Source organism: Talpa occidentalis, unplaced genomic scaffold, assembly GCF_014898055.3.
Source record: "Talpa occidentalis isolate TD23 unplaced genomic scaffold, MPIMG_talOcc4v2.1 talOcc4.7, whole genome shotgun sequence".
Taxonomy (NCBI): Eukaryota; Metazoa; Chordata; class Mammalia; order Eulipotyphla; family Talpidae; genus Talpa; species Talpa occidentalis.
Genome location: NW_023605083.1, coordinates 360657 through 387448, shown reverse-complemented (window position 1 = coordinate 387448; position 26792 = coordinate 360657). Strand labels below are relative to the sequence as shown.

Below are 26792 nucleotides of genomic sequence, written 5' to 3'. Positions count from 1 at the left end.
GTGGAGGAGCCCGGGGCCACGTCGGACCCACCCGCCCTCCCAGCTGCTCAGGGACCCGGCTCGCGCTGCCCGGCCCAGCGTGAGGGAGCCTCGGCCTCCCCACCCCCCAGGCCCTACGCGGAGCTGCCAGCAGCAACAGGAAAGGCACACCCGGGTGACCTGCAGGGTGGGTGTGCCACCCACTGGGGCCCCAGGGACTTTCCTGCTCCCTGGCACAGGTGCCCTCCTGGGGGGACAGCGGGTAGCCCCGGGCACGCCTCTGTGAGGCAGCAACACTGTCGGGGCCCAGCGCAGCAGCCGGAGCAGGTGCGGGGCTGGCAGCACCACCCTGCCTGGCCGGTCCAGCAGGCTCCCGTCCTGTCAGGACAAGGTGTGCCCAACATGCTGCCAGGCAGGGCCCGCCAGGGGTGGGGGTGGGTAACCCTTTCCCTTCCAACCCGTGGCAGGCGGCAGCCTGGAGCAAGGCGGGTCCCGGGAGGAACAGGCACAGCGCAGGGGCCCTGCATGTGGATGCTGGGGGCTGGGAGGGCATCTGGGGCAGCAGGCAGTCCCTGGCCTGAGGCCGGCACACACAGCTCAGCTGCGCCCAGGCCCACCCGCCTGTGAGCTTCAGGAAGGTCCGGCTGTGGAAGCCCCACTCCAGGGGGCAGAGCTGTCCTGCATCCCGTGGCACCGCCCCACCCCCAGACGTGGACGCCTGGCTGCACGCCAGGCTCAGAGCAGGAAAGTCGGCACGGCACGCCCCGCGCAAAGGCAGGCCCTCGGGCGCCCCCACCCCCTTCCATGCCTAGAGGCCTGGCTGAAGCGCACCCAGGTGGGACCAGACAGGCCTGTGCCCTGGGGTTGGAGGCCCATGTGGCTACACGGCTACACTGCCCTGCCCTGCCCTGGGGGAGCCCGGCCCCGTCCCGCCGGTGTGCACGGGCTGATCTCAGCAGGGCCTGGGCCACGAGTGTCTGGGGGCGCGCGAAGCTGGCAAAGCACGGGAGACGGGGAACCACGGGCTTTACTCTGCGGGGTGGCGGGGCCGGTGGCAGGCGGGGCGCTGCCTCAGCCGCAGCTCTTGGGCAGGCGGTAGACGCCCGCGGCGTAGAGCAGCTGCTGGTCCCGCACCTTCTTCTGCAGGAAGCCCTGCAGCTCCTGCAGGTCGATCTCAGCCAGCGCGGGTCCGGTGACCACGAACATGCGCAGCATGCTGTAGATGCGCTCCAGGGACAGGCTCTCCAGGTTGGTCAGCATGGCCTGGATGTACGTCCAGAAGAGCTGGGGGACAGTGCAGCCAGGGCTCAGTGGGGCGCCTGGTCCCGCCGCCGGCCCCCGCCCCTGCCCTGGCGCCGCCCGCCCGCACCAGCAGCTCCTCCTCCTTCTGGTCGGCCTGGGAGGCCATGCCCGAGTCACTCTCATCGTCGCTGTCCAGCAGCACCATGCTGTCCCGGTCCTGGGGCCGCTCCTGCTCCACCACCGAGAAGGTGCCGGGGGGCTCCTCCCGCAGCACGCCCTGCTGCAGCCACACGGACATGCGGCGCCGCAGCAGCGCCGCGGGCATTTTCACGGCCTTGCTCAGCTCCTCCAGTGTCCAGCTGGCTGTGGGCGCAGGAAAGGGATGGGCAGGGCTGCTGCCAGCCACTCGGGGTGCCCGGCCTGCCCCCCGTGGCCAGAGCAGGGTGGTGCCCGCTCACCTTGGTCCTGGAAGTACAGCAGGACCACGGCCTGCACGGGGGTGACCGCCACGGAGAGCGTGCGGTCCGCCAGCTCCACATCCATGGTCACCAGCCCCAAGGTGTGCTTCCAGCTGAGGGTCCGCATGGCCTGCGGGGCGGGGTGGGGTCAGGGCAGCAGAGGCCTGGGGCCAGCGAGTGCGCCCGCAGGTTCCTGGGGGGCGGGCAGGGCCCGAGTGCCCGTCCCCGGAACAGACCAGCGAGGGGACGGGCAGGGTCTCAGGAGGCGCAGGGCTGCGGGAAGGAGGGCCGGCACAGGGCACGGGGCCACCCGCCTACCTTCAGCTTCTCGTACTTCTTGCAGTAGGCCTCCAGGGCCTCCTTGATGGCCTCCGGGACCTCCAGCTTCTCCTCCTTGAAAGGCGGCCAGAACTCGCTGGACAGGATGACGGCGTAGACCCCGAACGGCGGCTGCTCCTCCTCCGGCCGCTTCTCGTCCTCCTCCCGGATGTTGGCATTGATGCGGCGGGAGTCCGCCATGTCCTGGGGGGAGGGGCCGTCCAGGGCGGTGAGCTAGGAGGGATCTGCCTTGTCCTGCGGGGGCTGTCCAGGACCGGCGGGGTGGAGGGGGGCTGCACCCACCTTCAGCATGACCTCGCAGAAGTGCATGGGGGCCTCCCCGAAGCGCAGCTTCAGCAGCTCCACGTTGCGGATCTCCCTGCGAGAACACAGCTCTGAGGGGCGCGCGGAGGAGCAGGCTTCGGGGGCCAGCCAGTCGCCCAGAGCTGGGGCCAGCAGGGGGAGCCCCGGGGCCGCGCAGCCTCACCGCTCGGGGCTGAAGCTGAACTGGTGCAGCAGGCGGTCGGCCAGCAGCGAGCGGTACTCGTTGATGAAGAGGTCCTTGCTGCCGTAGATGCTGACCAGCAGGCTGATGATGTCGGAGGAGCGGCGCCTGGAGCTGGGCTGCCCTGCACGTGGCGGGGCACGCTGGCATAGGGGCGTCCTCGGGCTTCCGCCACAGAGCCCCCGGGGACCCGGCGGGGTGGGCCCGGCCCCTGCACCCCCCCCAAGCCCCAGGGCACACGTGCCCACCCCCGAGGCCAGGCCGCCAGCCCCACAGGAGCCCCCGCCAAGCCGGCCCCGCCGGCGCCGACCTGGGTCAGCGTCCACAGGGTCGGGGACCCAGTCCTCCGGCTCCCCGGAGTCGTCCTCGCTGTCCTGGCCGGTCTCCAGGCTGGCTGGGTCCGTCTTAGACAGCTCGACAGCCAGGTCCCCGGTCCCGTCCGAGTCCCCCGTCAGCCCGGCCACGATTTGCCGCACCGTGTCCTCGCGCGTCCTGCAGGGCAAAGGGGCGCTCACAGCCCCCGAGGCCATGCCCGTGCACAGGGCGGCCAGGGCCGGCCAGCAGGAGATGCGCCTCCCGGCGCCCGGCGCAGGCCTGGTCCCACCTCAGGTATCGGCGGACGGGCTCGCAGGCCACCTCCAGGATGACCATGGAGGGATCCAGCACGCGCAGCGCCTTGATGGCCGAGATGTAGAGAGTGATGATGTCACACGTGTTCACACCTGCGGGGGGGGGGGCACGGCTGACAGAGGCGCGCCAGGCCGCACACGGGGCTTGGGCCATCCCCGTGACCCCGGTCCCCAGGGGACAGTGCGAACTCCCCCTTCGCCCCACCTCACCTCCCTTTCTCCAGAACTCTCCAAGGCCCATGCTCCCCATCCCGAGGCGTTCTGCTCCGAGGGAGGACGTGCCACTCCGCCCCACTGACATGTGTCCCGCCGCGACCCCTCACCCGAGGGTGAAACACAGGCCGCGAGCCCCACACAGAGCCACTTCTGAACCCGCTGCCTCTCGAGCCCCGGGCATGGGGGCGGGGGGGCACCTGGGTGCAGGAGCCTCGTCTCCAGGGCAGCCTTGAGGGACAGGAGCAGCCGCTGCCGTTGGTCAGTCCTCTCCAGGCAGTACTTGAGGTCCTCGACGGCCGGCCGGGAGTCCGGGAAGTCTGCGGGGGGATGGCGCTCACCCCCCTGCCCCGCCGGGGTGACGAAGGACGCTGGCCGGGGGTCAGGTGCCCCCCCACGCCTGCGTGCACCCACAAGAGGCCACAACTGCCTCCCCACGCGCGCCCTGCCCCAGCCCAGCCCCGGAGAGCGCACGCGCTGAGACCGGAGGGGCCAGCCGACCTCGGATGATGCTGAACAGCTCCTCGATGCGCAGGCCGGCGTAGATGCGGTAGAAGAAGCGCTGCACATGGCAGCGCCAACGGCGCAAGGTAGCTCCGGCCTCGGGGGAGGCGGGCCTGGCGGGGCCGTCCTGCAGGAACACCTTGCCCAGCCAGCCGACCACCCTCTCGATCCACTGCGGGGCACAGGGGAAGGGCAGGCTGAGCCACAAGCTGCCGGGCACAGGGGCCAAGGTGGCTAGGGTGCGGGGGAGCCCGCACAAAGGGGCCTGAGGGAGTATCAAGGCCTACACAGGACACCGGCCTGCAGACCTCTGTCCGGCCACGGCGCTGGCGCAGAGCTGGGCAGGTGCTTGTCTCACCTGACGGACAAACATGTCAGGGCACGGGCCGAGCGCAGCCAGAGCGCTCCACCAGCACGGGGTTAGCCCGTGGAAGACACGGAGCCAAACACGGCCCGAGACCCGCCAACCCCCGAGAGCGCCCTGACAGGGTGCTTCCTACTTGTGGCCGCCCGTCAGGCTGCCGGCCCTGCCCAGACCCCGCATCTGGAAGGCAACACAAAGACATGCAGGCGTAGAAGTGGGAAGCGGCAGAACCAGGGAGTGCTAATGGCACGGCACCCAAGACCCCTCGCCAGGACACCATGCCCGGCACAAGACCGCTCTGCCAGGGCCGGCTCACCTTGTGGAACTCCCGCAGGAAGGAGCGCTCGAACTCGCCCCGACAGCGGTCCTCCATCCTCTCCCTGGTCACCCGGCGCAGGGTGGTGGTCACTGCCTCCGCACTGACCCTCTCCAGCAGGCTCAGCCTGTGTCTAGAGAGAGTGCTGCATGGAGCCCCACCTCATGCACGTTGCCCCGCACCTTGGCTGCGCTTCTGCCTGGCCAGGACATGGCCGCCCCCGCCGTGTAAGCACAGGCGCCGCCGCCATATCTCCTGACACAAAGCCCAGGAGACAACAGCAACGACACCCTCTGTTCCCCCGCCTCAGCCCAAGGTGAGAGCAAAGGTTTCTGTGGTAGGTTGGTGGGGATGTACCCAACAGAAACATTCAGGTCTCCTGCATCTGTTAGCCCCTGGGTCATGCCCCGCCCAGCCTGAGACTGGCCCAACCACTGCTGCTGCCAGACCAGGCTGCCGAGGCTGGCCGGAGTATCTGCACATCAGGGCCAGGCTCGACCACCACGCCCTTCTCCTTGAGAGAGCGAGGGAGCAGCTGCTCGACGCATCGGCCCAACTGCACCTTCTAGAGCTGCCACTCGTGCCCACGGGGCTTGAGGTCCATGGCACCCCGCCCCCACAAACCACAACACAGAGCTGGGCACAGCCCGGCACGTGCGGGGTCATGTAAATGTGTGGGGTGGATGAAGAGTGATATGCCCGGGTAACGTGAAAAACACATTCACGTCCAGCACAAAAGGGTCTGTAAAGGCGCAGCTGAGACCCGGGGGACCTGCCCTCCATGGCTCTGGGCACGGGACAGGAGGTCCCGGTCAGCTCGCTAGCTCTCTGCAGACCAGTGGGGCCCGGGGGAGCAAGGGGTTCTGGGCAGCAAGGGGTTCTGGCGAGCACGGCTACGCAGAGATGTACTCACAGGGCCTGGCTGAGCTGATTGAACTGCTCCAGCGCCTGGCGGCACCAGCACTGCTGCTTGTCGCTGCCACACCCGGCACACAGCGGGCTCTGCAGGAGGCGGTAGTAGCGGCGGCGTGCGTACCTGCTGTCCAATTCCCCCTCCAGCTCCGGGTCTGTGCCCCCTTCTCCTTTCCTCTTGCTCTGCATGTAGACTCTCAAAAAGCGCCCGTACAAACACTCGATCATCTCCTGGAAACTTCTAGGGGTGGAAAAGAACAAGACGCCTCGCAAGGTGGTGTGCACCTTTTCCCGCAGCCCCTGGGCGCCAGTGCCCATCAGCAGGCCCAAGCGAGTCCACTTCTCCAGGAGCTCCAGGCTACGCAGGTAGGGATCCAGGCGGCTCTCCAGCAGGCCGAAGGCGTCGAGGAGCAGCAGGAGGCACTGGGGCTCGTCAGCGCGGTTCTCGCGCTGGGACAGGGCGTTCCAGAACTCCGGGGAGATGTTGGCCTGCAGGTCGTTCTGCAGCACCTCCACGAACCACTCCTCCAGCACCGAGTGCAGGCCGCAGCCCCGCAGGACCTCCACCGCCGCCCGCAGCTCCTCCTCCTTGGGCGGGACCGCCCCGCTGGTCCGCGAGGACGCCTGGAGTGCAGAGCGCCGTGAGGCCCGAGCCCGCGGCGGGCGGGGAGGGGAGGCCGCGACGCGCGGGGCGGCCGGGAAGGGCTGAGGGGAGCGGGGCGGGCGAGGCTGTGGGGGGCAGGGCCCGGGCGGGCGGCCCCACCCGGCGCGCGGCCCCGGGCCTCACCAGCCCCAGCGCGGCCGGCGGCACCAGCCCGGTGCTCACGGTGCTCCAGGCCTCCAGCAGCTCCTGAGCGGGCCCGGGCTCGCCCGCTCCCGCTCCCGCCGCCGCCATCCGCGCCCACCTGCCCCGACTCCCCCGGCGCGGCGCGCGGCGATGACGCAGGCGGCGCGAGGCGATGACGCAGGCGGCGCGCGGCCGTGACGCCCCCACGAGAGGCGCAGCGGTGACGCGCGGGCGGGCGCGCCGGCGGGGAGCGGTGCGCAGGCGCGGCGGGCGATGCGGTAGCGGCGGTTGAGGCGGCGGGACCCCCGGGCGGCGACCATGACCCAGCAGGGCGCGGCGCTGCAGAACTACAACAACGAGCTGGTCAAGTGTGAGCGGCGGCGCGGCGCGGCGCGGAGGGGCGGCGGCGGGGCGGCGGGGGTCCCGGCCGGACGCCGGGGCGGGCGGCGGACCTGCCCAGCGCCGCGCCCGGGAGTGGAGGGCGCCGAACGGAGGGCCCGGGCACGCCCCCGGCCCCGGCCCACGCCCGCCCGCACCCGCAGGCATCGAGGAGCTGTGCCAGAAGCGGGAGGAGCTGTCCCGGCAGATCCAGCAGGAGGAGGACGAGAAGCAGCGGCTGCAGAACGAGGTGCGGCAGCTGACCGAGAAGCTGGCGCGCGTGAACGAGAACCTGGCGCGCAAGATCGCCTCTCGCAACGAGTTTGACCGGACCATCGCGGAGACGGAGGCCGCCTACCTCAAGGTGGGACTGGGGCCCGGGGAACCCCGGAGGCGGGCCCGCGCTGCTCGGGGAGGGGCGGGCCGGGGAACCTGGATGGCCTCGCGTCTGTTCCAGATCTTGGAGAGCTCGCAGACCCTGCTGAGCGTTCTGAAGAGAGAAGCCGGGAACCTGACCAAGGCCACGGCCTCCGACCAGAAGAGCAGCGGCGGCAAGGACAGCTGACGAGCCCCGAGAGGGGGCCAGCCCTCACCGCACTTGGGGCGCCTCGCCCCACCTGGTCTGTCTGTGTTCTCCGCAGCGGTCGTCATCTCGTCGCGTTGTCTTGGGTATGAAGAGCTCGCCGCCAACTCCCCGGCCCTGGCAGACAGGAGGCAGCCTGGGCAAGCCCCCTGAGGGTCCTGGCCCCACACTCCCCAAATCAGTCACACCCGCGGACTGCCAGGCCAGCCCTGTTATCAGCCTGAGCACTATGGGTGTTCTCTCGCCCTATTTTCAGACTAGCAGCAACCAGGCCAGGCTAGCAGGGGCAGGGCTGGGGTCCTCCACCTCAGCGCTGGTGCCTGTGGCCTGTGGGCATCAATAGAGATCACTTTCATACAGTTCCACCTGTGTGCCACTTGCCTTCTGTCAGGAGCGTGCGGCTACAGGGCACCCCCCGGGCCAGGGCTAGAGCCAGAGCTGCTGCAGCGGGGTGGGGGACACGGTGTGCGGCTTTTCTGAGGCTGGTCTCACTGGGCCACTTTGTCCTCGCCGGGATTGCTCTTCCTGAGCTCGGGTACCCCAGGAAGGGCTGTGCCTCTGGGATCGTCTGCCCTGTGGTGCTTCTGAAGCTACTGGCTGAGGAAGCACGTTGGTGTCCGGGACCCAGAGAACCTGAGTCAGCTCTTCCCATGATTGGCTGGGCAGCATTTCTTAGCTTTGCAGCTGCGTCCAATGCTTGGGTCACAGGTGGCCCTAGTACCAGACTACAGTTAAAGCCTGTTGAAAGGCAGCCGGTGGGCCTGCCAGCTGCTCGCCCCAGCCACAGGGGCGAGCACACCCTCACTGCACACAGGCCTGCACGCCCTCACTGAGCAATGCCCACCCTCCCCAGGCTTCTGCTTCTCCAGGGAAAGCCCCAGGCCAGCAGCCGCAGCCCACCCTCCCCTGCTACCCAGATTCCCCGGGTCCTGGCTGCTCGAGCACCCATTTTGCATGCATTCTGGGGAGGGCTGTGGCAGACAGGGTGCTCACAGGCCGGATGGGGTTCCTGTCCTAGGCCACGGGGTGCTGGGGGTGGAGCAGAGCTGCTAGGGCTGTGGGAGTCGAAAGTCTGGGCCTGCGAGGTAGAGGAACGTCTCTGTGTCCGCCACCTAACTTGAACACGACATCCAAGCTGGCCTCCACTTCACCCCACGCGGCTGCCTGTCCGCTTATACCTCGCGGGAGCCCTGAAGAGCCCACGCCTACGGCTTCTCGGGCGCAAGTCATGAGAAGCAGAAACCGCCTCGTCCAATGCTGTTTATTGAGTTGTCAGAGACAGGGTGGCCTCCACTTATTGCAGGGCGTGTGGGGGTGGGGGGCACTGGGTCCTGCTGAAGACGAAGCCAGGCCAGCCCATGCCCAGCAGCACTGGCCACACACCACCTGCTCCATAGGCAGCAGTCTTAGGCGAGGCCCTGGGAGGGAGCGCAGAATGCCCAGGGAGGGAAACAGGAGGGCGCAGCGAGGTGGGGGAAGTTCAGCCTTCCGGGCAGGTCAGGGGTCAGAAGTAGAGGGCTGGCTCACTGCGGAAGTCCGAGAGGTCATTCTGGCCAGCCGGGGTGAGCTGAGAGAGGGAGCACTAATGCAGCCCAGGGGCACAGCCAGGCTCCCCAGCCCCGCCCTGCCCGGCGCCCCTCTGGCTCACCATGACCTCCGCGGGTGGGGGCTCAGCCTCGATCAGTGGCAGTGCCCGCGTCTGCTCCTGCCACTGGCTGAAGGCCACGGCATGCTTGGGAGTGTAGCTGGACAGGCCTGCGGGCCAGGGGTACAGACAGGTGGATGTGTGGCCCGGACCGCATTCTAGGCACATCCCCCCCCGGCCCCCGCCACGGCGGGCACTCACATGAGCTGCTGTCTGGCTGCCGGGGGCTGTCGCTCACGAATGTGGCTCGGGGCAAGAAGAGCTCAAAGGGATTCTCCGCGGCCCCCTCAGAGCCAGAACCATCATCATCCTCCTCCAGATCCCCTGCTCCCTCCTCCTGCACCAGGGAGCGCTCAGAAGGGTACTCGAAGGTGGTCTGCAGGCTCTTGTCGTTGAAAGAGATCTTCATCTGGGGGCGGGGTGTCGGCAAGGCTAAGCTAGGGGCCAGCCAGACCTAGCCTGGCAGAGACCACTCCCACGGGCGGCCCTTTGGAGCTTGGGAGGCTGCCCCCCAGAACCCCCTCTGCCTAGACCCCGCAGGCCCGGCCACACAGACCCCGGCAGGGTTGAATCCCGCCCACGGCCAACCTAGGTCAGCACCCCAGGCACCCACCCCTTGAGGAACCGGAGCCCGAAGCTGAGGGGTTGCCCAGAGTGTCCATGGCCACTCCCAGGATCAGGGACGGCCACCTCGGGAGCACACCGCACCAGGTGAGTCTCCCGCTGCAGGGCAGGCCCAGGACGGGGCTTGTGTCCAGTTCCCTGGGCACCCCGCCATCCTGCCCACCCCTGCGAGCATGGGCCCCGAGGCTGCCAAGGCTGTTCCACCCAAGGCCACCGCATACGCTACAGCCCCCGGCCCCAGGAAGGTGGCCCCCCAGTGCCATCACCCCACTCTGCTGTACCACGCCGACTTGACGGGGCCTACCTAGGGCACCAGCCACCCCCGCCGCCCAGCACAACCTCACCCGCCTGCTCCTCGCCCCAGTCAGGGCCGCGGACGCCTGGCGGGAGGCAGGAGGCGCGCCTTCCGGAATGAGCTGCACAGCCCCGAAGCCCGTCCCAGGCCCGCAGAGCTCACCCTCCAGCGGGTAATGAATATGGCCCCACGCGCGGCAGGTGGGGCGCTGGCGCTGCCACCGCCACTGCTGCTGCTCGAAATATTAAACTCCGGGCACAGGACACCAGCAGGCGGCTCGGGTTCCTCCTCCGAGGCGGGAGCTGCCCCCCCCCCCCCACTAGATATGAGGCCTGGGATGGTGGGACAGGGCGGGGCAGGCAGCAGCGGGGTCTGGTGCTGGGGGGTGGGGTGGGGGGTGCCGGAGAGGCCTGCTGGGGACAGACCCACGTTCCAGTCCGCCAGCCCCCGGGCGCCCCGTCTGCAGGGCACGCACATCCGCACCAGCTGGGCAGCAGGCTGGTCCCAGCAGCAGGTGAGCGGCGGGGATCCGGCTGACTGCGACACGTCCAGGAGGGGCCCCGGGCAGGACGGGCTACCCCCAGGGGTCCGGTCCTGCCCCGGAGTCAGGCTCCCAGGGACACGGCACCGGCCCCCCCCCCTCCCCCCCCGGGACCTATCCCCCCGCGGCCGCAGACCCAGGACACTGGTTGCCAGTGGATTAGCTGCCCTCATTAGTCCACATGACCAGCCCCTGGCCTGGGGGGGCGGGGCGGCACTCACAGGCCTGTCTGCGCCCAGCTGGGGCCCCACTCCCTACGGGGCTGCCCCCCCCCAGCACCTCGTGACTCCTGCTGCTGGGGGACTGGCTCCCCACCCCGCAGACAGGAAGGGCGGGAGGGTGTGGCAGGAGCCAGCACAGGCCCCACCTGGCCATCCTGAGGACTTTGCCCGCCGCGCAGGACTCCCGGCTCGCTCAGCCCTCTGCCCGGCCGCACCACCCAGCCGCGCCGGGCCCGGCCAGTCCAGCCTGCCCCTGCTCCCCAGCACACACCTGCTGCGCCCATCCCCCACCTGCCCAGGTGCGGCCCCGCCCCCGCTCCAGATCAGCCGGAGACAGGCCTTCCCGGCAGAGCTGGGCGCCAAGGTCCAGGCCTGCTCCTGGGGCCTCAGCTCCAGAAGAACCAGTTGGGGGTTCCCTGTGGGGACCCCGGGAGCATCCTCCTAACTCCCAGGGCCCCGGGTCAGCACAGCTGAGGCTGAGGTGACTAGGCCAGCAAGGTTGGGGTGCTGGTGTGCACCGCAGGTGCGAGCAGAGGCACAGGGTGTGGGGAGGGTCGCCCCAGGGATGCTGGAACTGAGGCAAGGACCAGCAGGGAGGAGGGCGAGGGCAAAGGGGAGGGAGGAGGAGCCAGGCAGGTGGCACCTCACCGAGGGGGAAGGCCCCGGGGTGTGGAGAGCAGCTGGCCAGCCCACCCACGACAGCCTGGGGCCACCAGCCAGAGCGGGGTGCGGCCAGAACACCCACAGTAGTCCCGGGCCGGGAGGGGAGGCGGGAAGGGAACGCGTGCTGATTCTGAGAAGGGCTAAGTAGGGTCCTGTGCCTGCCGGGCAGGCCGGCTGGGCACCTGGCTGGCCAGGAGGGCCCTTATCCTCAAATCTGGCCCAGGCACAGCACGGCGCATCTGGCCAGCAGGCCCCCGGACGCCTCTCCGGCCAGCCGCCCATCCCGGGGAAGAGGCGCCAGTGCCGCCCCCCGCCGGCCAGCCAGGGTCAAGTGAGCACCGGGCCCCAGGGTCCCACTGGCCACCAGCCCACCTCAGCCCTGTGGGGCCGGGACGGCAGGACAGCCACCCAAAGCAGTGGCCGGGGTGAGGCCCGGAGGGTCAGGCAGGAGGGCTGCCCGGGGAGGGGCAGCAGACAGGGCCGGCCCCAACAAGCCATCCACGCTGAAGACCTGGGCAGCCCCACGCCTGCCCCCACGCGCATCCAGGCTCCATCAGGGCAGGGCAGCTGGCTGGCCTGCTGCCCTGGCGGTGCCCCGTCGACTGCTCGGCCAGGCCTGATCTCAGCCATCTGGACCCCCAACCCCTCGGCTGGCACGGAGACTGGCCAAGCGGGTCTAGCCCCCCACCACGCACGGCCGGCCAGCTTCTCCCACCACCACCACCTGTCCCACCGGCCCTGCCTTCCCACCCCGGCCGGCCACAGTGCCAGCCACAGCCCTGCCCTGCTGGGGCAGGAGACCGGGCTCGGAAGCGGACGTCCGGTCCCAGGAAAAGGCAGGCTGGCGGCAAAGGAAGCCAGGCCGGGGTGTGGCCGCGAGCCATTCCCTGTCTGTGATGGAGCTGCCACCACCCCTGCTTCTAGGACCGCCTCCCAGGGCGGCAGGGCCAAGGGTCAGGAAGCAAGACGGGGGGCCAGGGGAGGGGCCGGTGATGGCAGGGGCCGTGCGACCACACTCAGGCAAGACGGGCCCCGGCACCGAGGCAGGCGAGGCGAGGCGAGGCAGGGCCAGCTAGAGCAGAGCAGGGGGCTGGGCGTGAAGGCCTGACTGGGCAGGTGGGGCTGTTGGGAGCCTGAGGCCTCACCCAGGAGGAGAGGATGACACAGGGTGCGGCCAAGGCCATCCAGGCAGGAAGTGGGGGGGAGGCAGATCAAAAGCAGCCGTGGGGCAGCGACAGACGGGGTCCAGGTCCCCTGAGGAGGGGTGGGGCCTCAGGGATGAGCCAGACCCCAGCGGTCTGGGTTCCGGGTTCTGGGCAGGGCAGGTGGGGTGCTGCCAGCTGCCCTTGGAATCTGCCCCGGGGCTGGACCCCGCACTGGAGCAGCAGGAAGAATGTGAGGAACGTGTCTCTGGGTCAGAGGGTTCCAGGCCACTGGGCAAGGGGTTGGGGCTCCTGAGCCCTGGATCTGGGTGTCTCTGCCTGAGCGCCTCCTCCCCGACAAGGGGGTCGTCATCACCACCCCTGAGGCTCAGGCCAGAGCTGGCACGAACCCTGAGCCCCGTACACACACCACCGGGTCCTGTGGAGCCTGGGCCAACACGCCCCGGGGAGCCCCCAGAGGCTGCCAGGGCTGTGCCCAGGCCAGCAGGCAGCACAGACCCCAAAGCCTTAGCCCCGCTCTCTCCAGCGCAGGGCCTTTCGCCAGCCCGGCTGGAGGTCCAGGAGGCCAGGCCGGGCTGTCTCCTCCTGGGCCATCGAGGGACCCAGGGCTCTTCCCCCAGGACTGTCCACAGGGAACAGGCCCAGTGCTGGGCTGGGAGGATGGGCAGGCGCGGGGCAGAGCAGCAGGCCAGTGCTCCCGGGCCAGGGCAGGTACTCCTCCCACTCAGCACCCCCTCCAGGGCAGCAGTGGCCCCCGTGACCCCCACCACCACCATGCCTGGTCTCTGACCTTCTTCCGCGAGGCGCCAGCTTTGCTGAGGCAGGACCTCTGCGGGGCGAGGTAGCCGCCTATCACTTCGATCTCGTGCGCAGCGGGGTAGCGCTTCTTCAGTGGGGCGGCCGGGGGCTCCGGGAGGCTGCCCGCCTGCTCCGCCTCAGCACCCTCTGGCCTGGCCTCCCCATTCGCCTGCAGGGGCCCTGGCTTCCTCTTGGGCACCACCACGAAGGTGTGGCCGCCTCTGCGCAGGAGCTCCGCCGGGTGCCCAGGTCCAGTGGGGTGCGGGTGGTACTGGGGAGGGGCACTGATCCCCGAACAGGGCAGTTTGGCTTCTTGGGGGGCCTCATCCTCTGAGTCCACTTCATCAATGAAGGTGATGGGCAGTCCTGGCCTCCCAGGCTCCCCACCATTCTTTGTCAAGCCAGGAACCCCAGAGCCCTGGGCAGTTTCTGCTTCAGAAGCAGCCCTGGGGGATGGGGGTGGCGAGGATGGCCTCGGCCACCTAACAGCCTGGTCCAGGAGGGCAGCAGCGGGCCTGGGGCCGGCCCCCTCCTCAGCCCCCAAGACACTCCTCCGGGGGGCAGGCGAGCCGTCCGCTCCAGGCACCCGCCGGCCTTCTCCCTGCCGGTGCCGGGAGGCCCAGCCCGCCTGCTCCTCGGGCGGCCCCTCGGAAGGGCTCCGCTGGGGAGGGGGGGCCGGGGCAGTCTTGCTCTTGGGGACGAACAAGAAGGAGTTTCTGGAGTTCGCGCGGAGGCTGGCCAAGGCCCGGGCCTGCAGGTCCCCGGCGGGGATGGCGTCCGGGTCGGGCTTGGCGGCCGGCCGGATCTCGAAGGAGTCGTTGGCGCTGGTGGCCGCGGAGACGCCCCGGCGCTGGCCGGGAGTGGCACTGGCAGGGCCGGGCGCGGCTGGAGTGGCACCGGGGGTCCGGGGGCTGGGGGGCGGGCGGAGAGGGGGCGCCCCCGACTCCACCTTTGGCTTCCACTGGGCCGGGCCGGGCGCGGCGTCCGCGGGGCCGTTGGCAGCGCCGGCCGGGGCGGCGGGCCCGTCGCGGGGCAGGCCGCGGGGGTGGACGGTGAAGGAGTTGCTGCCCGTCTTCTGCAGGAAGGCGCCGCGCCGCGCGCCCGGCCCCGCACCGCGGCGCTCCGGGTCGGGGCCGGCCGCGCGCGCGCCGGCGGGGCCGGGGCCGGGGCCGGGGCCGGCGGGCGGCGGGGGGCGGCCGCGCTCCGGGCTCCCGCGGGGGCGCGGCGCGGCCGGCGGGTCGAACTTCTGCAGCAGGCGGCTGACGCGGCCGGGCGGCGGCGCCTCGAGCACCAGCACCTCGGCGGCGCGGACGCGGGCGGCGGGCGGCGGGCCGGGGCCGGGGCCGGGGCGGGGGCCGGGGCCGGGCGCGAAGCCGGGCGCCGACTCGATGATGAGGATGTTGTCGGCGCGGATGGTGCGCACGCCCGGCACGCGGCGGAACAGCTCCGGCGGCGGCGGCCCCGCCGCGCCCGCGCCCGCGCCCGCGCCCCGCCGCGCCCCGCGCCGCCGCGCCGCCTCCAGCCGCACGAACGGGTTCTCGCGCAGCGGGCCCGGGCTGTCCGCCAGCGCCCGCCGCTCCGGCGCCGCCGCCTCGCCGCCCGCGCCCAGGGCCGCCCGCTTGGCCCGCTTCCGCTCCAGCACCTCCCGCTGCCAGGCGGGCAGCGCGGGCCGCGGCCCCGGGCCCGGCCGCCCCAGGCCCGCCATGGTCCGAGCCGCCGCCGCCGGGGCCAGCGCGCGCCGGGAACTGCCGGGCCGCCGCCCGCCGCCCGCCTTCGCGCGGCCCCGCCCCGCCGCCCCCATTGGGGGAGGCCCTTCGGCCCCGCCCCGCCGCCCCCATTGGGGGAGGCCCCTCGGCCCCGCCCCGCCACCCCCATTGGGGGAGGCCCTTCGGCCACGCCCCCGCCACTGCCCATTGGGGGAGGCCTTTCCGGCCCCGCCCCGCCACCCCCATTGGGGGAGGCCCTTCGGCCCCGCCCCGCCGCCCCCATTGGGGGAGGCCCTTCGGCCCCGCCCCGCCGCCCCCATTGGGGGAGGCCCTTCGGCCCCGCCCCGCCGCCCCCATTGGGGGAGGCCCCTCGGCCCCGCCCCGCCGCCCCCATTGGGGGAGGCCCTTCGGCCCCGCCCCGCCGCCCCCATTGGGGGAGGCCCTTCGGCCCCGCCCCGCCGCCCCCATTGGGGGAGGCCCTTCGGCCACGCCCCCGCCACTGCCCATTGGGGGAGGCCTTTCCGGCCCCGCCCCGCCACCCCCATTGGGGGAGGCCCTTCCGGCCCCGCCCCGCCGCCCCCATTGGGGGAGGCCCTTCGGCCCCGCCCCGCCGCCCCCATTGGGGGAGGCCCTTCGGCCCCGCCCCGCCGCCCCCATTGGGGGAGGCCCTTCGGCCCCGCCCCGCCGCCCCCATTGGGGGAGGCCCTTCGGCCCCGCCCCTCCGCCCCCATTGGGGGAGGCCCTTCGGCCACGCCCCCGCCACTGCCCATTGGGGGAGGCCCTTCCGGCCCCGCCCCGCCGCCCCCATTGGGGGAGGCCCTTCGGCCCCGCCCCACCACCGCCTATTGGGGGGAGACCCTTAGGCCACGCCCCCTCCACTGCCCATTGGGGGGAGGCCCTTCGGCCACGCCCCTCCGCCCCCATGGGGGGGAGACCCTTTCGGCCCCGCCCCGCCACCGCCCTTGGCCGAGGCCGAGGCCCGCCCCGACGGGGGAGGCCCGTTAGGCCACGCCCACTCCGCGCCGTGGGGGCGGCCCGCCGAGGGCGGAAGCGGGGCCGCGGCGCGGCGGACGGCGCCCTTCCCGCGGGGCTCCAGGCCCAGCCGTCACGGGGGCGGCCCCGCCCCCACGCCTCGCGCGCTCATTGGCGGCCCCGCTTCCGCCCCTGCGCCCTGGGTCCGCGGCGCCCGGGCGGGGGGCAGCCCCCGCCTGACCCCGGGGCCCCGCAGCGCCGGTGACCTGGGCCGGGCCAGGGCCTTCCCCGTCGAGCCGGAGCCACAGGACCCGGAGGCTGAGCCTGCTGCCCCCTCCCGCCCGGCCCCTCGCTCCCGCCCGACCCCAGGCCGACCCTGCAGCCCCCCTCGACGCCGGGGGTCGCGGCCTGGCCGCTCCGGAACCGACTCGGCGCCGTGCTGTTCGGGGCTCACCGCACCCCGTGGTCCCCTTCCCCGCACACGAGTGGCCCCAGGGCTGCCAGCGGAGAGCAGGGCCGCGCCAGGGCGAAGCCCGGCCCCCGGTGTCTGTTCCATCCCCAGGCTGTTCGCGGCCGCCGCTGACTCCACTGGGCACACCTCCTGGCCCCCGTGCCACCAGGGCTGCGAGGGCCCGCCACTCCCTCGGGCACAGCGGCCCCCACCCACAGATGCCTCCTCCTCTCCTCCGCTGCCCCATGGTCAGAGGTGCCCAGTGGAGGCGCGACGCCCCCACCTGCTCGCCCCACGAGGGCCGGGCTCCCGCTGAGGCGGGGCAGGTGTCCTCCTGGGTGCCCCTCTGCCTCCAGGTCCCACAGCAGCCTGCAGCCGCCCCCACCTGCCACTGCCTCCCTCCTGCGCTTGCTCAAGCGCAAGCAGACAGACTCCAGCTCCCAGCAGGCTGATGTCCTGGTCCTCTGCACTCTCCTCCAATTACCCCCGCAGCAGCACACCAGCCCTTCTCAGTCTCAAGACTGCTTGACCACCGACAGCCAGAATTAAATGGGTAACAAAACACATAACCCAAGGAGGAACGCCGCCCCACAGATGAGCTGGTAGCCGGCTTTGACTCAGGTTAGGCCAGTCCTGGGAAGGGGGCAGTCCTGCCGCTGGGGGGCAGCCCTACCAGCCTGCGGTCCAAGCATGTATCCCAGGTGAGGGTCACAAAGCTGCTTCACTGGAGCAAGGGTCTGCAAACCTGCAATGGGCAGACAGTAAGTATTGTAGCCCACTGGTCCCCACGGGCAGCTTCTTCGCTCAGAAGGCTTGGCAAAGTCTAGAGCCGCTTTGGCTGTCAGGAGCGGCATGGCTCCTGGCAGCTGGTAGACACCCAGAATGCTCGGAACATCCCTCACACCCCCACCCAAGCACAACAGAGACCAAGCCAACCACAGGCCAGTGGTGCCAGGACAGACGGGTACACTGAAGGCACATGCACTCCCAGCTGATAGGCACATAAGAGCAGACTCAGGCCAGATGTGCTGACCCTGCCCTGGAAAATGAGCACAGCCCAGAGACCACATACTAGCGTGAGGGCCAGACACCCCCCGACTGTTCGGGGTCCTTGACACGCCCTGACAGGCCTCCCAGAGTGAGAGACAGTATCCTCCCAGGGAACATCTGTTCCCCTCAAATCTACCCAAGAAACTCTGGCTGGTTCCAGCCCCCTACAAACTTAGCATCACCAGCGACACATGACGGCGGGGGTTTGGACATTCATCTTATTCACAGCTCAGACAAACACCACATTTCAGCAAAACATTCTCTTATTTTATTTTCATCTCAGCAAATGTTCTTGTTTGGCACCTGACTAACATCCATTTGCGGACCACACTCAGGTCCACAGGTGTGGGCCCAGGCCATCCGCAGACTCCCACTGGCGGGTCTCGATGCCTGCGGACATCAGAGCGCCTGCTCCTCTCTACCTCCAGGGCCTCAACCTGTCCAAGGTGCGCAAACAGTGGCGGCAGCAGGGTGGGAGGGCAGTCGAGACACAGCAAGCCAAGCAAGTGCCTTGACAGCAAAGTTCCTTCCACGGGTGGCAGGTCTCTGGACAGGGTCCCAGTGGAGCTTATCCAACACACTGCTGTCTGCTGGGGTGGGTTGAAGAAAGGACCGCCGTCCCTAGTGGCTGGGGGGGGGGGGGTGCGCGACAAGCTGGTTTTCGCCAACTTTTTAGAGCTCAAGCATCTAAGGAAGTCTTGCTAGATGGATGGATGGGGCAAAGAGCTCGTAGGTCAGCTGCTGGCCAGAGAACATTCCCAAGTGCAGCTCTAAAGCCTTCTCACGAGAGTACTTTCCCAGTATCCACAAATACACCCTGGGCCCATGGGGCCACTTCTCTTCTCCACAGTTTTCAGTTGTCAAAGGAGTTCAGGGGCGTTGGCCTGGGGCCCTCCTCAAGCTCTGGGTTCAGGGTTAGCTGCTCCAAGCACAAGCACAGTCTGGGGGTCAGGCTGCTCTTGCAGCCCTGCTGAGGAAATCAGACATGCCTGGCTGGAGAAAACCCGGCGCTCCGCGGGGCACGGCTGGCGGGGCTTTCGGGCCCAGACGTCTCCTCCGGCGCGGTGGAAGCGAGACCGCGCGCGGGCGGGCCGTCAGCCTCCCCGACCCCCGCCTGCGGCCCGGCGCGGGGCTAGTTGACCCGGCAGGCGCGGATCATGAGCAGCTGCAGGAGGATGAAGACCGGGGACGTGATCAGCCCGAACCAGAGCTCCCGAGTCTGCTCCACCAGCTTCTGGCACAGCAGCATCTCGAAGACGAACTTGAGGCTGAGAACCGTGAGGACCCAGAAGAGGCGCAGCACCGCCAGCCGCTTCTCCCCGTCCTGGAAGAGGCGCACCGACACGATGGTGGTGAAGTAGGTGCTGAGCCCGTCAGCGGCGAAGAAGGGCACGAACACGTTCCACCAGGTGAGGCCGGGGGCCAGGCCGTCCACGCGCAGCGCCAGCAGCACGGAGAACACCAGCAGCGCCAGCAGGTGCACGAACACCTCGAAGGTGGCGAAGCCCAGCCACTGCACCAGCTCCCGCAGCGAGAAGAGCATCGCGCCGGCCGCGCGCGGGCCCCGCCCGCCGCCCCGGCCCCCGCCCCCGGCGCGCCGCCGCCCCGCCGGCCCCGGCCCGGCCCCCCGCACTGGCCGCCCGCGGACGCCCGCCGCGCTCGGCCGCCATGCCCCCGGGCGCGGCCCGAGGGCGTCACTTCCGGCCGGCGCCGGAAGCCGGAAGCGGGGCCGGAAGCGGCGCGCCGGGCGGCCGGGGTGGCCGGGCCGATGCCGCGCGCGCGGCTGCTGGTGCTCTTCGGCAGCCAGACGGGCACGGCGCAGGATGCGGCGGAGCGGCTGGGCCGCGGGGCCCGGCGCCGCCGCCTCGGCTGCCGGGTGCAGGCCCTGGACGCCTACCCGCTGGTGAGGCCTCCGGGGCTCGGGCGGGAGGCGGCGGGGCGGGGCGGTCGCTGCTGCCCGGGCCTGACTCCTGCGTCTCTCCCTTGAGGCGAATCTGGTTCACGAGCCCCTGGTGATATTCGTTTGTGCAACCACAGGCCAAGGAGACCCTCCTGACAACATGCAGGTAGGGCGGGCGGGCGCGCTGCCCCAGGCGCAGGGCCCCGGCCCCTCCCTGCTGCCGGCCGAGCCAGAAGCCCGCCGAGCCGCCCCGGGACCCTGGCTGCCCCCCTCAATAAACTTGCAGAGGCCACCAGAGAGCTTTGTTCCCCGCCTTGACCTGTGTTTCTCCGAGGTTGTGTGTGAATCTGGCCCGAGTGGCCATTTCAGTGTGGCTTGGCCCGCAGGGGCCAGCCCTCAGGCCATCCTGCAGCGCCCCTCTGTTCCAACCCAGTGTGAGCGCACACGCACACGCACACTTCTGTCCGCCCGCCCAGTGCCGCAGAAGCCACGAGCTGGAGAGGCAGTTGCAGTGCCAGAAGGAGGCGCTGCAAGGGGACAGCCCAGGTGCCACGGGAGCGTTGACAGGGCTGTCCAGCCCAACCTGGGCTTCCAAGGAGATCTTTCTGGAAGAACAGCGTGCAGGCTGAGTCCAGAAGGACAAGGAGGCTGACCAGGTGCCAGGAAAGGTGGGGGGGGGGTGTCTGTGCAGAACAGCAAGAAAAATGGCCTCACTTGCGGGAAGAGCTGGCCAGCTCAGGCTGGAACAGCTGGTGATCAGGTGGGGTGGGAAGAGCGGCAGGAAGGCAGGCCTGACCCCAAGGAACCCTCAGCGAGCAGCGTGAAGCTCTGGGTGTGTCCTAGCAGAGCTGCCATCCGCCGGGGGCAGGGGAGAAGAAAGCACATCTCCGAGATGTTAAGAAGGCGGGATTTATAGGACATGGGCTCAGACACCTCAAACATGAGAGAGACAGGGATTGGGGCTCAGGTGCTTCGATGGCCTGTGGGCCAGAGCTCCACGACGGCGCCGGGTGGAGGTCGAGGCCGGAGTGGCCAACACAGCTGCTCAGGAAGAAGCGCCTCTTCCCCCTCAACGGGCTGCCCTGGACAAGGGGCCCGGGAGGGCTGCGGGGAGAGGCCACCCAGTGGCCCCAGTGTGGGGGGAGGGAGGCGTCCTATGGCGAGGGGCGGTCACTGACTCCGGTCACAGGCATCCAGGGTGAGCAGAAGTGACAGCTTTGGAAAGGCTCTGGCTATGTGCGGACTGCGGGTGGGGCCTGGGCCCATTTAATGCTGGTGGGGGAGAGACTGAAGATGCGGGGCCAGGTGAGGCAAAGCAGAAGGCAGGAGGGGAGGGCTGGCCGGTGCGGTGCTTACTCCACTTTGAAAATGGCAGCTTGAGCTGTGGTGGAAGCAGGGTAGGAGGCAGGGAAGACCCCCGAGGAGGGGTCGGGGCCTCCCTAACCACAGTAGGCGCCTCGGCTGCAGACCAGGAACGTGGTGGGGGTGGGGGTGTGACTCCAGCTGCCGCTGGACTGGCCCCCTGAGCACACTGGTCGGCATGCACCCTGGCGGGGGCGGGGGGGGGCCTCTCTTTGGAAACCAAGGGCTGCTGGGAAAGATCCTGCCTTGTCCCCTACTGTGAGACCTGCTGGGTGACAGGTCGCAACTTGTTTTCCGCCACCTGAAACACAAAAGGCCACCAGGAGCCACCCCACGTGGAGGGAAAGACCCGATAGGTGGACCCGCGGGCTTGGGAGCTGCCCAGGCCGAGTTGGTGTCCACAGAGAAGGGCGGGCCTGGAGCCGGAGAGTGGGGTTCCCGCGCAGGGCCGGTGGTCAGCGCCCTCACGTCCAGCTCCAGGCCTGCTTCCTGCTGCCCAGCGAGGCCCCTCCGGTGTGTGCTTGAGAGATCCAGGGCTGGCTGGGCCTGAGGCCTCCCCCAGGGGCCCCCAGCGAAGTGGGCAGCCAAAGGCAGGGCATGAGGTCAGGATGGGGCGCACCAGAGTCCGCCGTGTTGGTCCTGACGTGTCCGTGGGGTTCTCGGGATCTCTGGGTCTGGACACGGCCCCCTCGAAGGGCCAGCCAGGAACGCTGTGGAGGCGAAGGAGCCCTGGAGGGGGACGGGGAGCTCCTGGCCAGCACGCTGGGCAGCAGAACGTGTGGGCGGGCATGAGTCCGGGGCCCCCAGAGCTGTTCCTGGCGGAGGAAGTTCCACCGAGTGGGTGGACAAGGACCAGAGGGGCAGCCGGACTGAGAAGGGAGCGGTGGGGGGTGGGGAATGCCCTGCAGGCCGGGCACTAATTGGGCTGCTCCTCCAGCGCTTTTGGAGGTTCATATTCCGGAAGAGCCTGCCGGCCACCGCCCTCTGCCAGCTGGACTTCGCCGTCCTGGGCCTCGGGGACTCCTCCTACCCCAAGTGAGCAGGCAGGCAGGCTGCCAGGATGGAGCTTGGCAGGGGGGCCTGACCAAGGGACCCGCGCGGGAGGCAGGCACGGGGGTGGCAGCCATGCCGGGGCTCCCCCGCTTTTATGGGAAGGGGGTCCAGGTGCTCTGGCTTCCGGGGAGCTCCAAGAACCCACAGCCTCGAGTCCTGGCACCCCGCATGGGTTGGGGGCACACAGGGCATGTGGTGGCCTCTGTGCAAGGACAGTGGGCAGCGCCTGGGCAGCAGGACACTCGGTTCTGCAGGACGTGGCTGCTTCCTGCACCGCGGGCGCCGGCCAGGCCCCAGGCGCGCCCCGGGAGGGCCGCAGTGAGGGGTGCTGCCCTCCCCCCAGCCACCCAGCTGCCTGCTCACTCTTCACAGGTTTAATTTTGTGGCCAAGAAGCTGCACCGCAGGCTGCTCCAGCTGGGGGGCAGCGCCCTGCTGCCTGTGGGCCTGGCCGACGACCAGCATGAGCTGGGGTGAGTGTGGGGGCCCGGGCGGGGGTGGGGGTGCGGGCCCGCCTGAGCTCCCTCTCTCCACAGCCCCGACGCCGCCATCGACCCCTGGCTGCAGGACCTGTGGGAGAAGGTGCTGGGGCTGCACCCCGTGCCCTCCGACCTTGGCGTGATCCCTCCCGGAGTCCCGTGAGTGTTGCGGCCGCGGGGCCCTCCCTCGGGCCACTCCCGGGCCTCGCGGCCTGACGCTGCCCCTGCCTTCCCGCAGCCTGCCCTCCACCTTCAGCCTGCAGCTCCTGCAGGGGGCCCCCAGGACCAGCCCCGAGGAGCAGGATGGGGCCGCGACAGGCCCGCCGGGTCCGCCGTCGGAGCTGAGGCCCTTCCCGGCGCCCATGGTGGCTAATCGGAGAGTGACCGGCCCCGCCCACTTCCAGGACGTCCGCATGATCGAGTTTGACGTTGCAGGCTCTGGGCTCAGGTGGGCCCCTCCCTCGGGCGGGCGGGCAGGGCGCCCCCTCCTCCCACCCGCGGCCCCTGCTCCGGGCAGAGGTGAGCCCGTCCCGCCCGTGGCTCCCCACAGTTTCGCACCTGGGGACGTGGTGCTGCTCCGGCCCGAGAACGCGGCCGGCCCCGTCCAGCAGTTCTGCCAGCTGCTGGGCCTGGACCCCGACCAGCTCTTCACCCTGCAGCCCCGGGAGCCAGGTGAGCCTGGGGGGCCCTGCCACGGCCCCGCCCGGAGGCCCTCGCCCGCCCCCGGCCTGCCGCTACGCCCCCCCCGCCGCAGGTGTGCCCCGCCCCGCCCGGCTGCCGCAGCCCTGCTCCGTGCGGCACCTCGTGTCCCGGTACCTGGACATCGCCAGCGTGCCCCGCCGCTCCTTCTTCGAGCTCCTGGCCTGCCTGTCCCCCCACCAGCTAGAGCGGGAGAAGCTGCTGGAGCTCAGCTCGGCCCAGGGCCAGGAGCAGCTGCTGAGCTACTGCACAAGGCCCCGCAGGACCACCCTGGAGGTGCGGCCCGGCCGGGCAGGGCAGGTGGGCCGGGCAGGGGCGGGGCTGGCAGCCCCCTGAGGCCGTCTTCCCCAGGTGCTCTGTGACTTCCCGCACTCGGCTGGCGCCGTCCCCCCAGACTACCTGCTGGACCTCATCCCCCCGATCCGACCCAGGGCCTTCTCCATCGCCTCCTCCGAGCTGGTGAGGGCCGGCGTCAGGGAGAGGGCAGGACCCTGACCGGCAGGCGATGGCCACCCCGCGCGGGGTCGCGCCTGGTGGGCTGGTGGGTCTGGCGGTGGGGGTGGGGCAGCCACCAGTGGGGCACCTACCGCCGTCTCTGCAGGTGCACCCCTCGAGGCTGCAGATCCTCGTGGCCGTGGTGCAGTACCGGACCCGCCTCCGGGAACCCCGCCGGGGCCTCTGCTCGTCCTGGCTGGCGTCTCTGGACCCTGAGCGAGGTGCGCGGCTCCGGGGGGAGGGTGTGGCCTGGGACCTGACCTGGACATGGCTAGGCCTGGGCGGGGTCCTGGCCCTCCAGGCTTCCTCACGCGCCTCCTTCCCGTGACAGGACCTGTTGAGGTGCCCCTGTGGGTGCGTCCCGGGAGCCTGGCCTTCCCTGAGACACCAGGCACGCCCGTGATCATGGTGGGGCCTGGCACCGGCGTGGCCCCCTTCCGAGCAGCCATCCAGGAGCGCGTGGCCCGGGGCCAGACCGGTGAGCGCACGGCCAGGCAGGGGAGCTGCACACTCAGGCGTGGGCCAGACTCAGGCCGCCCTGTGTCCCCCCAGGAAACTTCTTGTTTTTCGGGTGCCGCCGGCGGGACCAGGACTTCTACTGGGAGACCGAGTGGAAGGAGCTGGAGGAGAGGGGCTGCCTGAGCCTGTTCACCGCCTTTTCCCGCGAGCAGGTGGATGCTCCTGGAGAGGGGTGGGGTGGGGTAGGGGCACAGGGAGCACGGGGCTTGCCTTGGAGCGTGGGAAGGATGCTGGGGGGCGGGCGGGGGGCCAGAGAGGATTGGGGGCTGGGAGGACTGGCCGGGAATGCTGGGGTGCTGACCCCCGCCCCCCCGCAGGAGCAGAAGGTGTACGTGCAGCACCGGCTGCGGGAGCACGGGGCCCTGGTGTGGCGGCTGCTGGACGGCCAGGGCGCCTTCTTCTACCTGGCGGGGTGAGCACAGCCCTAGCGCGGGGGGAGGCAGCGGAAGTGCCGGCCACCCTGAGCCCTGAGCCCTCTTGCCTGTTCCCCCAGCAACGCCAAGGACATGCCCGTGGGCGTGTCGGAAGCCCTGACGTCCATCTTCCAGGAGGAGGGAGGGCTCTCCGGGCCCGAGGCGGCCGCCTACCTTGCTGGGCTCCAGCGGAAGCTGCGTTTCCAGGCCGAGACGTGGGCCTGAGGGGCCGTCCAGCCGGCGCTGGCCACTCTGACCGCTGCCCCCGCGGGCCCAGGCCCCCCCCCACCAGCAGCAGGGCAGCCAGCTCCCTGCACACCAGATGACCTGGACCCGCCCCATCCGGGTTCAGCTTCCTGTTGCCCTTTCCCCACCTGTGCCCTGGGCATCGCGGCCTGATGGGCAGCAGGTACCAGTCAGCCGTTTTGGGGTACTCTGTGCCCCAAAGCATGGGTGTGTGAAGTGGCAGGAACCCCAGCAATAAACATGGCTCTGCTGTCTGCCCTGGTGTGCTCCCCTCGTGGCGCTGGTGGGGGAGTACTGTGCCCAGGGTGGCCCCAGCTGCCTCTGCCCGCAGCCCTTGGGTGTCTCCCCTAATACAGTGGGCAGTGCCCGTCTGCCCCCTTGCATGGGCCCTGACCCGGCCGACAGCCTGGAGAGGGGCAGGAAAGCAAGGGCTGGAGGTGCCCGGGCAGGACCAGCTGACCCTGTCCAGCCCGGGAGCCGGCCTGGCAGGCGGGGTGGGGCGGGGGCCGGGCGGCACTCTCCCCGCCCCTGGGAGGTCCTTGAAATCCGGCTGGAGCAGTCTGGCGAGCTGTCCCAGCGCTGCCTCCACCTGGAATCTCCGGGTGCCTGACACCGGCCGGACCAGGCGCTGCCTGGCCGGGCTGGGTGGGGTGGGGTGGCCACGGGCCGGAGGCCCCCTGGAGCTGGGGCTCCACGACGTTGGCTCCAGTGGGGCGCAGAGCCAGAAGGAGGCAGCGCCGCTGTGAGGTCAGTGCCCGCTCCCGCACCGTCCTGGAGGACCACGCTGTTCCTCCTCAGGGCAACAGCCGCCGGGCGCCACTCTGGGGCCCCGACCTGCCCTCCCGGACTCCTGCCCCGGGGCCCCCGCCCCTGCACCAGGCCCCGGGGCCCATGCTCACAGCCTCGCTGCCCGCAGCCCTGGGCTGGCCCAGCTCCCCGCTGCCCCCGGGGCCCTGAGTGCTCGGACCCGCTGCGCCAAGAGCCAGCGGAAGGAGGAGCGGACGGCAGGGCCCCTCAGAGCCCCGGAGCAGCAGGCAGAGACCCCCTGCTGGGGGGCACAGCCCCTGCCTGCCCCTTGGCCGGGCGCCCAGGGCAGCAGCAAGTGGCTGCGGGCGAGGAGTGCCCCATCTGCACAGAGCCCTACGGGCCGGGCGCGCACCGCCTGGCCCTGCTGAACTGCGGCCACGGCCTGTGCGAGGGCTGCCTGCGGCGGCTGCTGGGCACAGCCCCCAGCGTGGACCTGGGCCGGGTGCGCTGCCCGCTGTGCCGCCAGAAGACGCCGGTGCTGGAGTGGGAGATCTGCCGGCTGCAGGAGGAGCTGCTGCGGGCCGACGGGCCCCCGCGCCCCCCGCGCCCCCCGCCCCCAGCCCCCCAGCGCCGCGGCCGCGGGCCCTGGGGCTACCTGGAGCACCGCTACCAGTTCCGCTTCCTGGTGGGGCCCATGGGGGGCCGGGGCTGCCTGCCCTTCCTGCCCTGCCCGCCCTGCCTGGGCACCCGGCTCTGGGCCCTGCGGGAGCGGGGCCCCTGGGCCCGGCGCCTGGCCCTGCTGGGGCTGCTGGGCCTGGAGCTGCTGGGGCTGCTTCTGGTCTTCACGCCGCTCATGCTGCTGGGGCTGCTCTTCATGCTGCTGGACCGTGTGGGCCACTGAGCAGGCCACCCACCACCCGGGCCTGCCTTGCCGGGGCCAGGACCTGGCGGAAACACCCAAGCCTGATAAGCTCGAGTCTCCGAGAGACCACGGCCAGCTGAGGGCCGCCCAGGAGCCTGCCAGAGACCAGCGCACCAGGCGCGGGGAGCTAGCCACAGCCAGCACAGCACCGCAGGAGGCCCGGGCCCACCCCGACCTCGCTAGGCCCGGCCCGTCTGCCGCGGGCACAGCGGGCCTTGGCAGCACCGAGTCCAGGGCGGGCGGGCTGGGCAGGGGCTGCGTACCCGGCAAGGGCCAGTACACATCCCCTGAAGGTCAGGGCAGCAGAGAGGAGGGTTCTCGCAGCGCATGTTCAGGGGTGGCCCAAGGGACTCCCACATGCCCCCAGGCTCAGGTCCCAGGCAGGGGCCATCACAGAAGGCTGGCATGACTGGGCCCCTCCGGCGGCTGTGCCTGGCCCAGGAAACGTCTGTCAATACACGGCTCCTGCCGCCAGTCCTCTGTCCCTGTTCTCCCGCTCCATCCTCGCCGCTGGCCTCCTCCCACCGCTGCGGAGGCCCCGTCTTGCGTCCAGGTGGCCCGAGTGCCAGGCAGGCCGCAGGGTCCCCACCCCCACCACCATCTCTGCCGGCCTCGCCCCAGCCCCACTCACACTGGCCCCCA

General features: G+C 70.9%; 6 protein-coding genes across 7 annotated transcripts; 3 read left to right on the top strand and 3 right to left on the bottom strand.

The window, feature by feature from the left end:
- Window positions 1-864: 864 nt before the first annotated feature.
- ANAPC2 (anaphase promoting complex subunit 2) lies at window positions 865-6352 on the bottom strand. Its single transcript, XM_037493904.2, has 13 exons — window positions 6228-6352; window positions 5442-6064; window positions 4529-4661; window positions 3846-4020; window positions 3545-3664; window positions 3107-3224; window positions 2813-2994; window positions 2485-2626; window positions 2301-2376; window positions 1998-2201; window positions 1680-1809; window positions 1349-1584; window positions 865-1263 (listed from the first exon to the last, which is right to left on the bottom strand). The coding sequence occupies exons 1-13, from the start codon at window positions 6333-6335 to the stop codon at window positions 1051-1053; spliced, it is 2460 nt and encodes an 819-aa protein (XP_037349801.1). The 5' UTR covers window positions 6336-6352; the 3' UTR covers window positions 865-1050.
- Window positions 6353-6467: 115 nt separating this feature from the next.
- SSNA1 (SS nuclear autoantigen 1) lies at window positions 6468-7581 on the top strand. Its single transcript, XM_037493938.2, has 3 exons — window positions 6468-6597; window positions 6770-6969; window positions 7063-7581. The coding sequence occupies exons 1-3, from the start codon at window positions 6546-6548 to the stop codon at window positions 7168-7170; spliced, it is 360 nt and encodes a 119-aa protein (XP_037349835.1). The 5' UTR covers window positions 6468-6545; the 3' UTR covers window positions 7171-7581.
- Window positions 7582-8251: 670 nt separating this feature from the next.
- On the bottom strand, window positions 8252-14843 carry TPRN (taperin). 2 transcript variants are annotated; one of them, XR_005121996.2, is made up of 5 exons: window positions 13131-14843; window positions 9035-9242; window positions 8837-8943; window positions 8367-8755; window positions 8252-8266 (listed from the first exon to the last, which is right to left on the bottom strand). XR_005121996.2 is itself a non-coding variant. In XM_037493936.1 (4 exons), the coding sequence occupies exons 1-4, from the start codon at window positions 14841-14843 to the stop codon at window positions 8693-8695; spliced, it is 2091 nt and encodes a 696-aa protein (XP_037349833.1). In that variant the 3' UTR covers window positions 8340-8692. The 2 variants fall into 2 exon arrangements, 1 of the variants encoding a protein (XP_037349833.1); XM_037493936.1 differs by lacking the exon at window positions 8252-8266 and having other exon boundaries at window positions 8340-8755.
- A 2611-nt stretch (window positions 14844-17454) lies between these two features.
- TMEM203 (transmembrane protein 203) lies at window positions 17455-18869 on the bottom strand. The gene has a single exon (XM_037492458.2). The coding sequence runs from the start codon at window positions 18858-18860 to the stop codon at window positions 18450-18452; it is 411 nt and encodes a 136-aa protein (XP_037348355.1). The 5' UTR covers window positions 18861-18869; the 3' UTR covers window positions 17455-18449.
- Window positions 18870-19085: 216 nt separating this feature from the next.
- Window positions 19086-24868, top strand: NDOR1 (NADPH dependent diflavin oxidoreductase 1). The gene is made up of 14 exons (XM_037494082.2): window positions 19086-19220; window positions 19306-19383; window positions 21517-21614; window positions 22005-22103; window positions 22167-22268; window positions 22348-22557; window positions 22660-22781; window positions 22864-23084; window positions 23160-23267; window positions 23410-23524; window positions 23635-23781; window positions 23856-23974; window positions 24140-24234; window positions 24316-24868. Exons 1-14 carry the CDS (start codon window positions 19086-19088, stop codon window positions 24458-24460), a joined length of 1794 nt encoding a protein of 597 aa, XP_037349979.1. The 3' UTR covers window positions 24461-24868.
- On the top strand, window positions 24558-26137 carry LOC119232993 (RING finger protein 208). Its single transcript, XM_037495379.1, has 2 exons — window positions 24558-24644; window positions 25398-26137. The coding sequence occupies exons 1-2, from the start codon at window positions 24558-24560 to the stop codon at window positions 26127-26129; spliced, it is 819 nt and encodes a 272-aa protein (XP_037351276.1). The 3' UTR covers window positions 26130-26137.
- The last annotated feature ends 655 nt before the right edge of the window (window positions 26138-26792 follow it).

Excerpts from the sequence above, each read along its gene's own strand:
- ANAPC2 (XM_037493904.2), bottom strand. The coding sequence starts at position 6,335 with ATGGCGGCGGCGGGAGCGGGAGCGGGCGAGCCCGGGCCCGCTCAGGAG. Across the intron at positions 2,995-3,106 it reads CCCGTCCGCCGATACCTGAG|GACGCGCGAGGACACGGTGC; the intron begins GTGGGACCAGGC and ends TTTGCCCTGCAG. Across the intron at positions 2,627-2,812 it reads CCCTGTGGACGCTGACCCAG|GGCAGCCCAGCTCCAGGCGC; the intron begins GTCGGCGCCGGC and ends CGCCACGTGCAG.
- TMEM203 (XM_037492458.2), bottom strand. The coding sequence starts at position 18,860 with ATGCTCTTCTCGCTGCGGGAGCTGGTGCAGTGGCTGGGCTTCGCCACC.
- SSNA1 (XM_037493938.2), top strand. The coding sequence starts at position 6,546 with ATGACCCAGCAGGGCGCGGCGCTGCAGAACTACAACAACGAGCTGGTC. Across the intron at positions 6,598-6,769 it reads CAACAACGAGCTGGTCAAGT|GCATCGAGGAGCTGTGCCAG; the intron begins GTGAGCGGCGGC and ends CCGCACCCGCAG. Across the intron at positions 6,970-7,062 it reads CGGAGGCCGCCTACCTCAAG|ATCTTGGAGAGCTCGCAGAC; the intron begins GTGGGACTGGGG and ends CGTCTGTTCCAG.
- LOC119232993 (XM_037495379.1), top strand. The coding sequence starts at position 24,558 with ATGACCTGGACCCGCCCCATCCGGGTTCAGCTTCCTGTTGCCCTTTCC. Across the intron at positions 24,645-25,397 it reads CGCGGCCTGATGGGCAGCAG|CCCTGGGCTGGCCCAGCTCC; the intron begins GTACCAGTCAGC and ends CGCTGCCCGCAG.
- TPRN (XM_037493936.1), bottom strand. The coding sequence starts at position 14,843 with ATGGCGGGCCTGGGGCGGCCGGGCCCGGGGCCGCGGCCCGCGCTGCCC. Across the intron at positions 8,944-9,034 it reads GCAGCCAGACAGCAGCTCAT|GCCTGTCCAGCTACACTCCC; the intron begins GTGAGTGCCCGC and ends CCTGGCCCGCAG. Across the intron at positions 8,756-8,836 it reads CCCCACCCGCGGAGGTCATG|CTCACCCCGGCTGGCCAGAA; the intron begins GTGAGCCAGAGG and ends TCCCTCTCTCAG.
- NDOR1 (XM_037494082.2), top strand. The coding sequence starts at position 19,086 with ATGCCGCGCGCGCGGCTGCTGGTGCTCTTCGGCAGCCAGACGGGCACG. Across the intron at positions 19,384-21,516 it reads ACCCTCCTGACAACATGCAG|CGCTTTTGGAGGTTCATATT; the intron begins GTAGGGCGGGCG and ends CTGCTCCTCCAG. Across the intron at positions 23,268-23,409 it reads CCATCGCCTCCTCCGAGCTG|GTGCACCCCTCGAGGCTGCA; the intron begins GTGAGGGCCGGC and ends CCGTCTCTGCAG.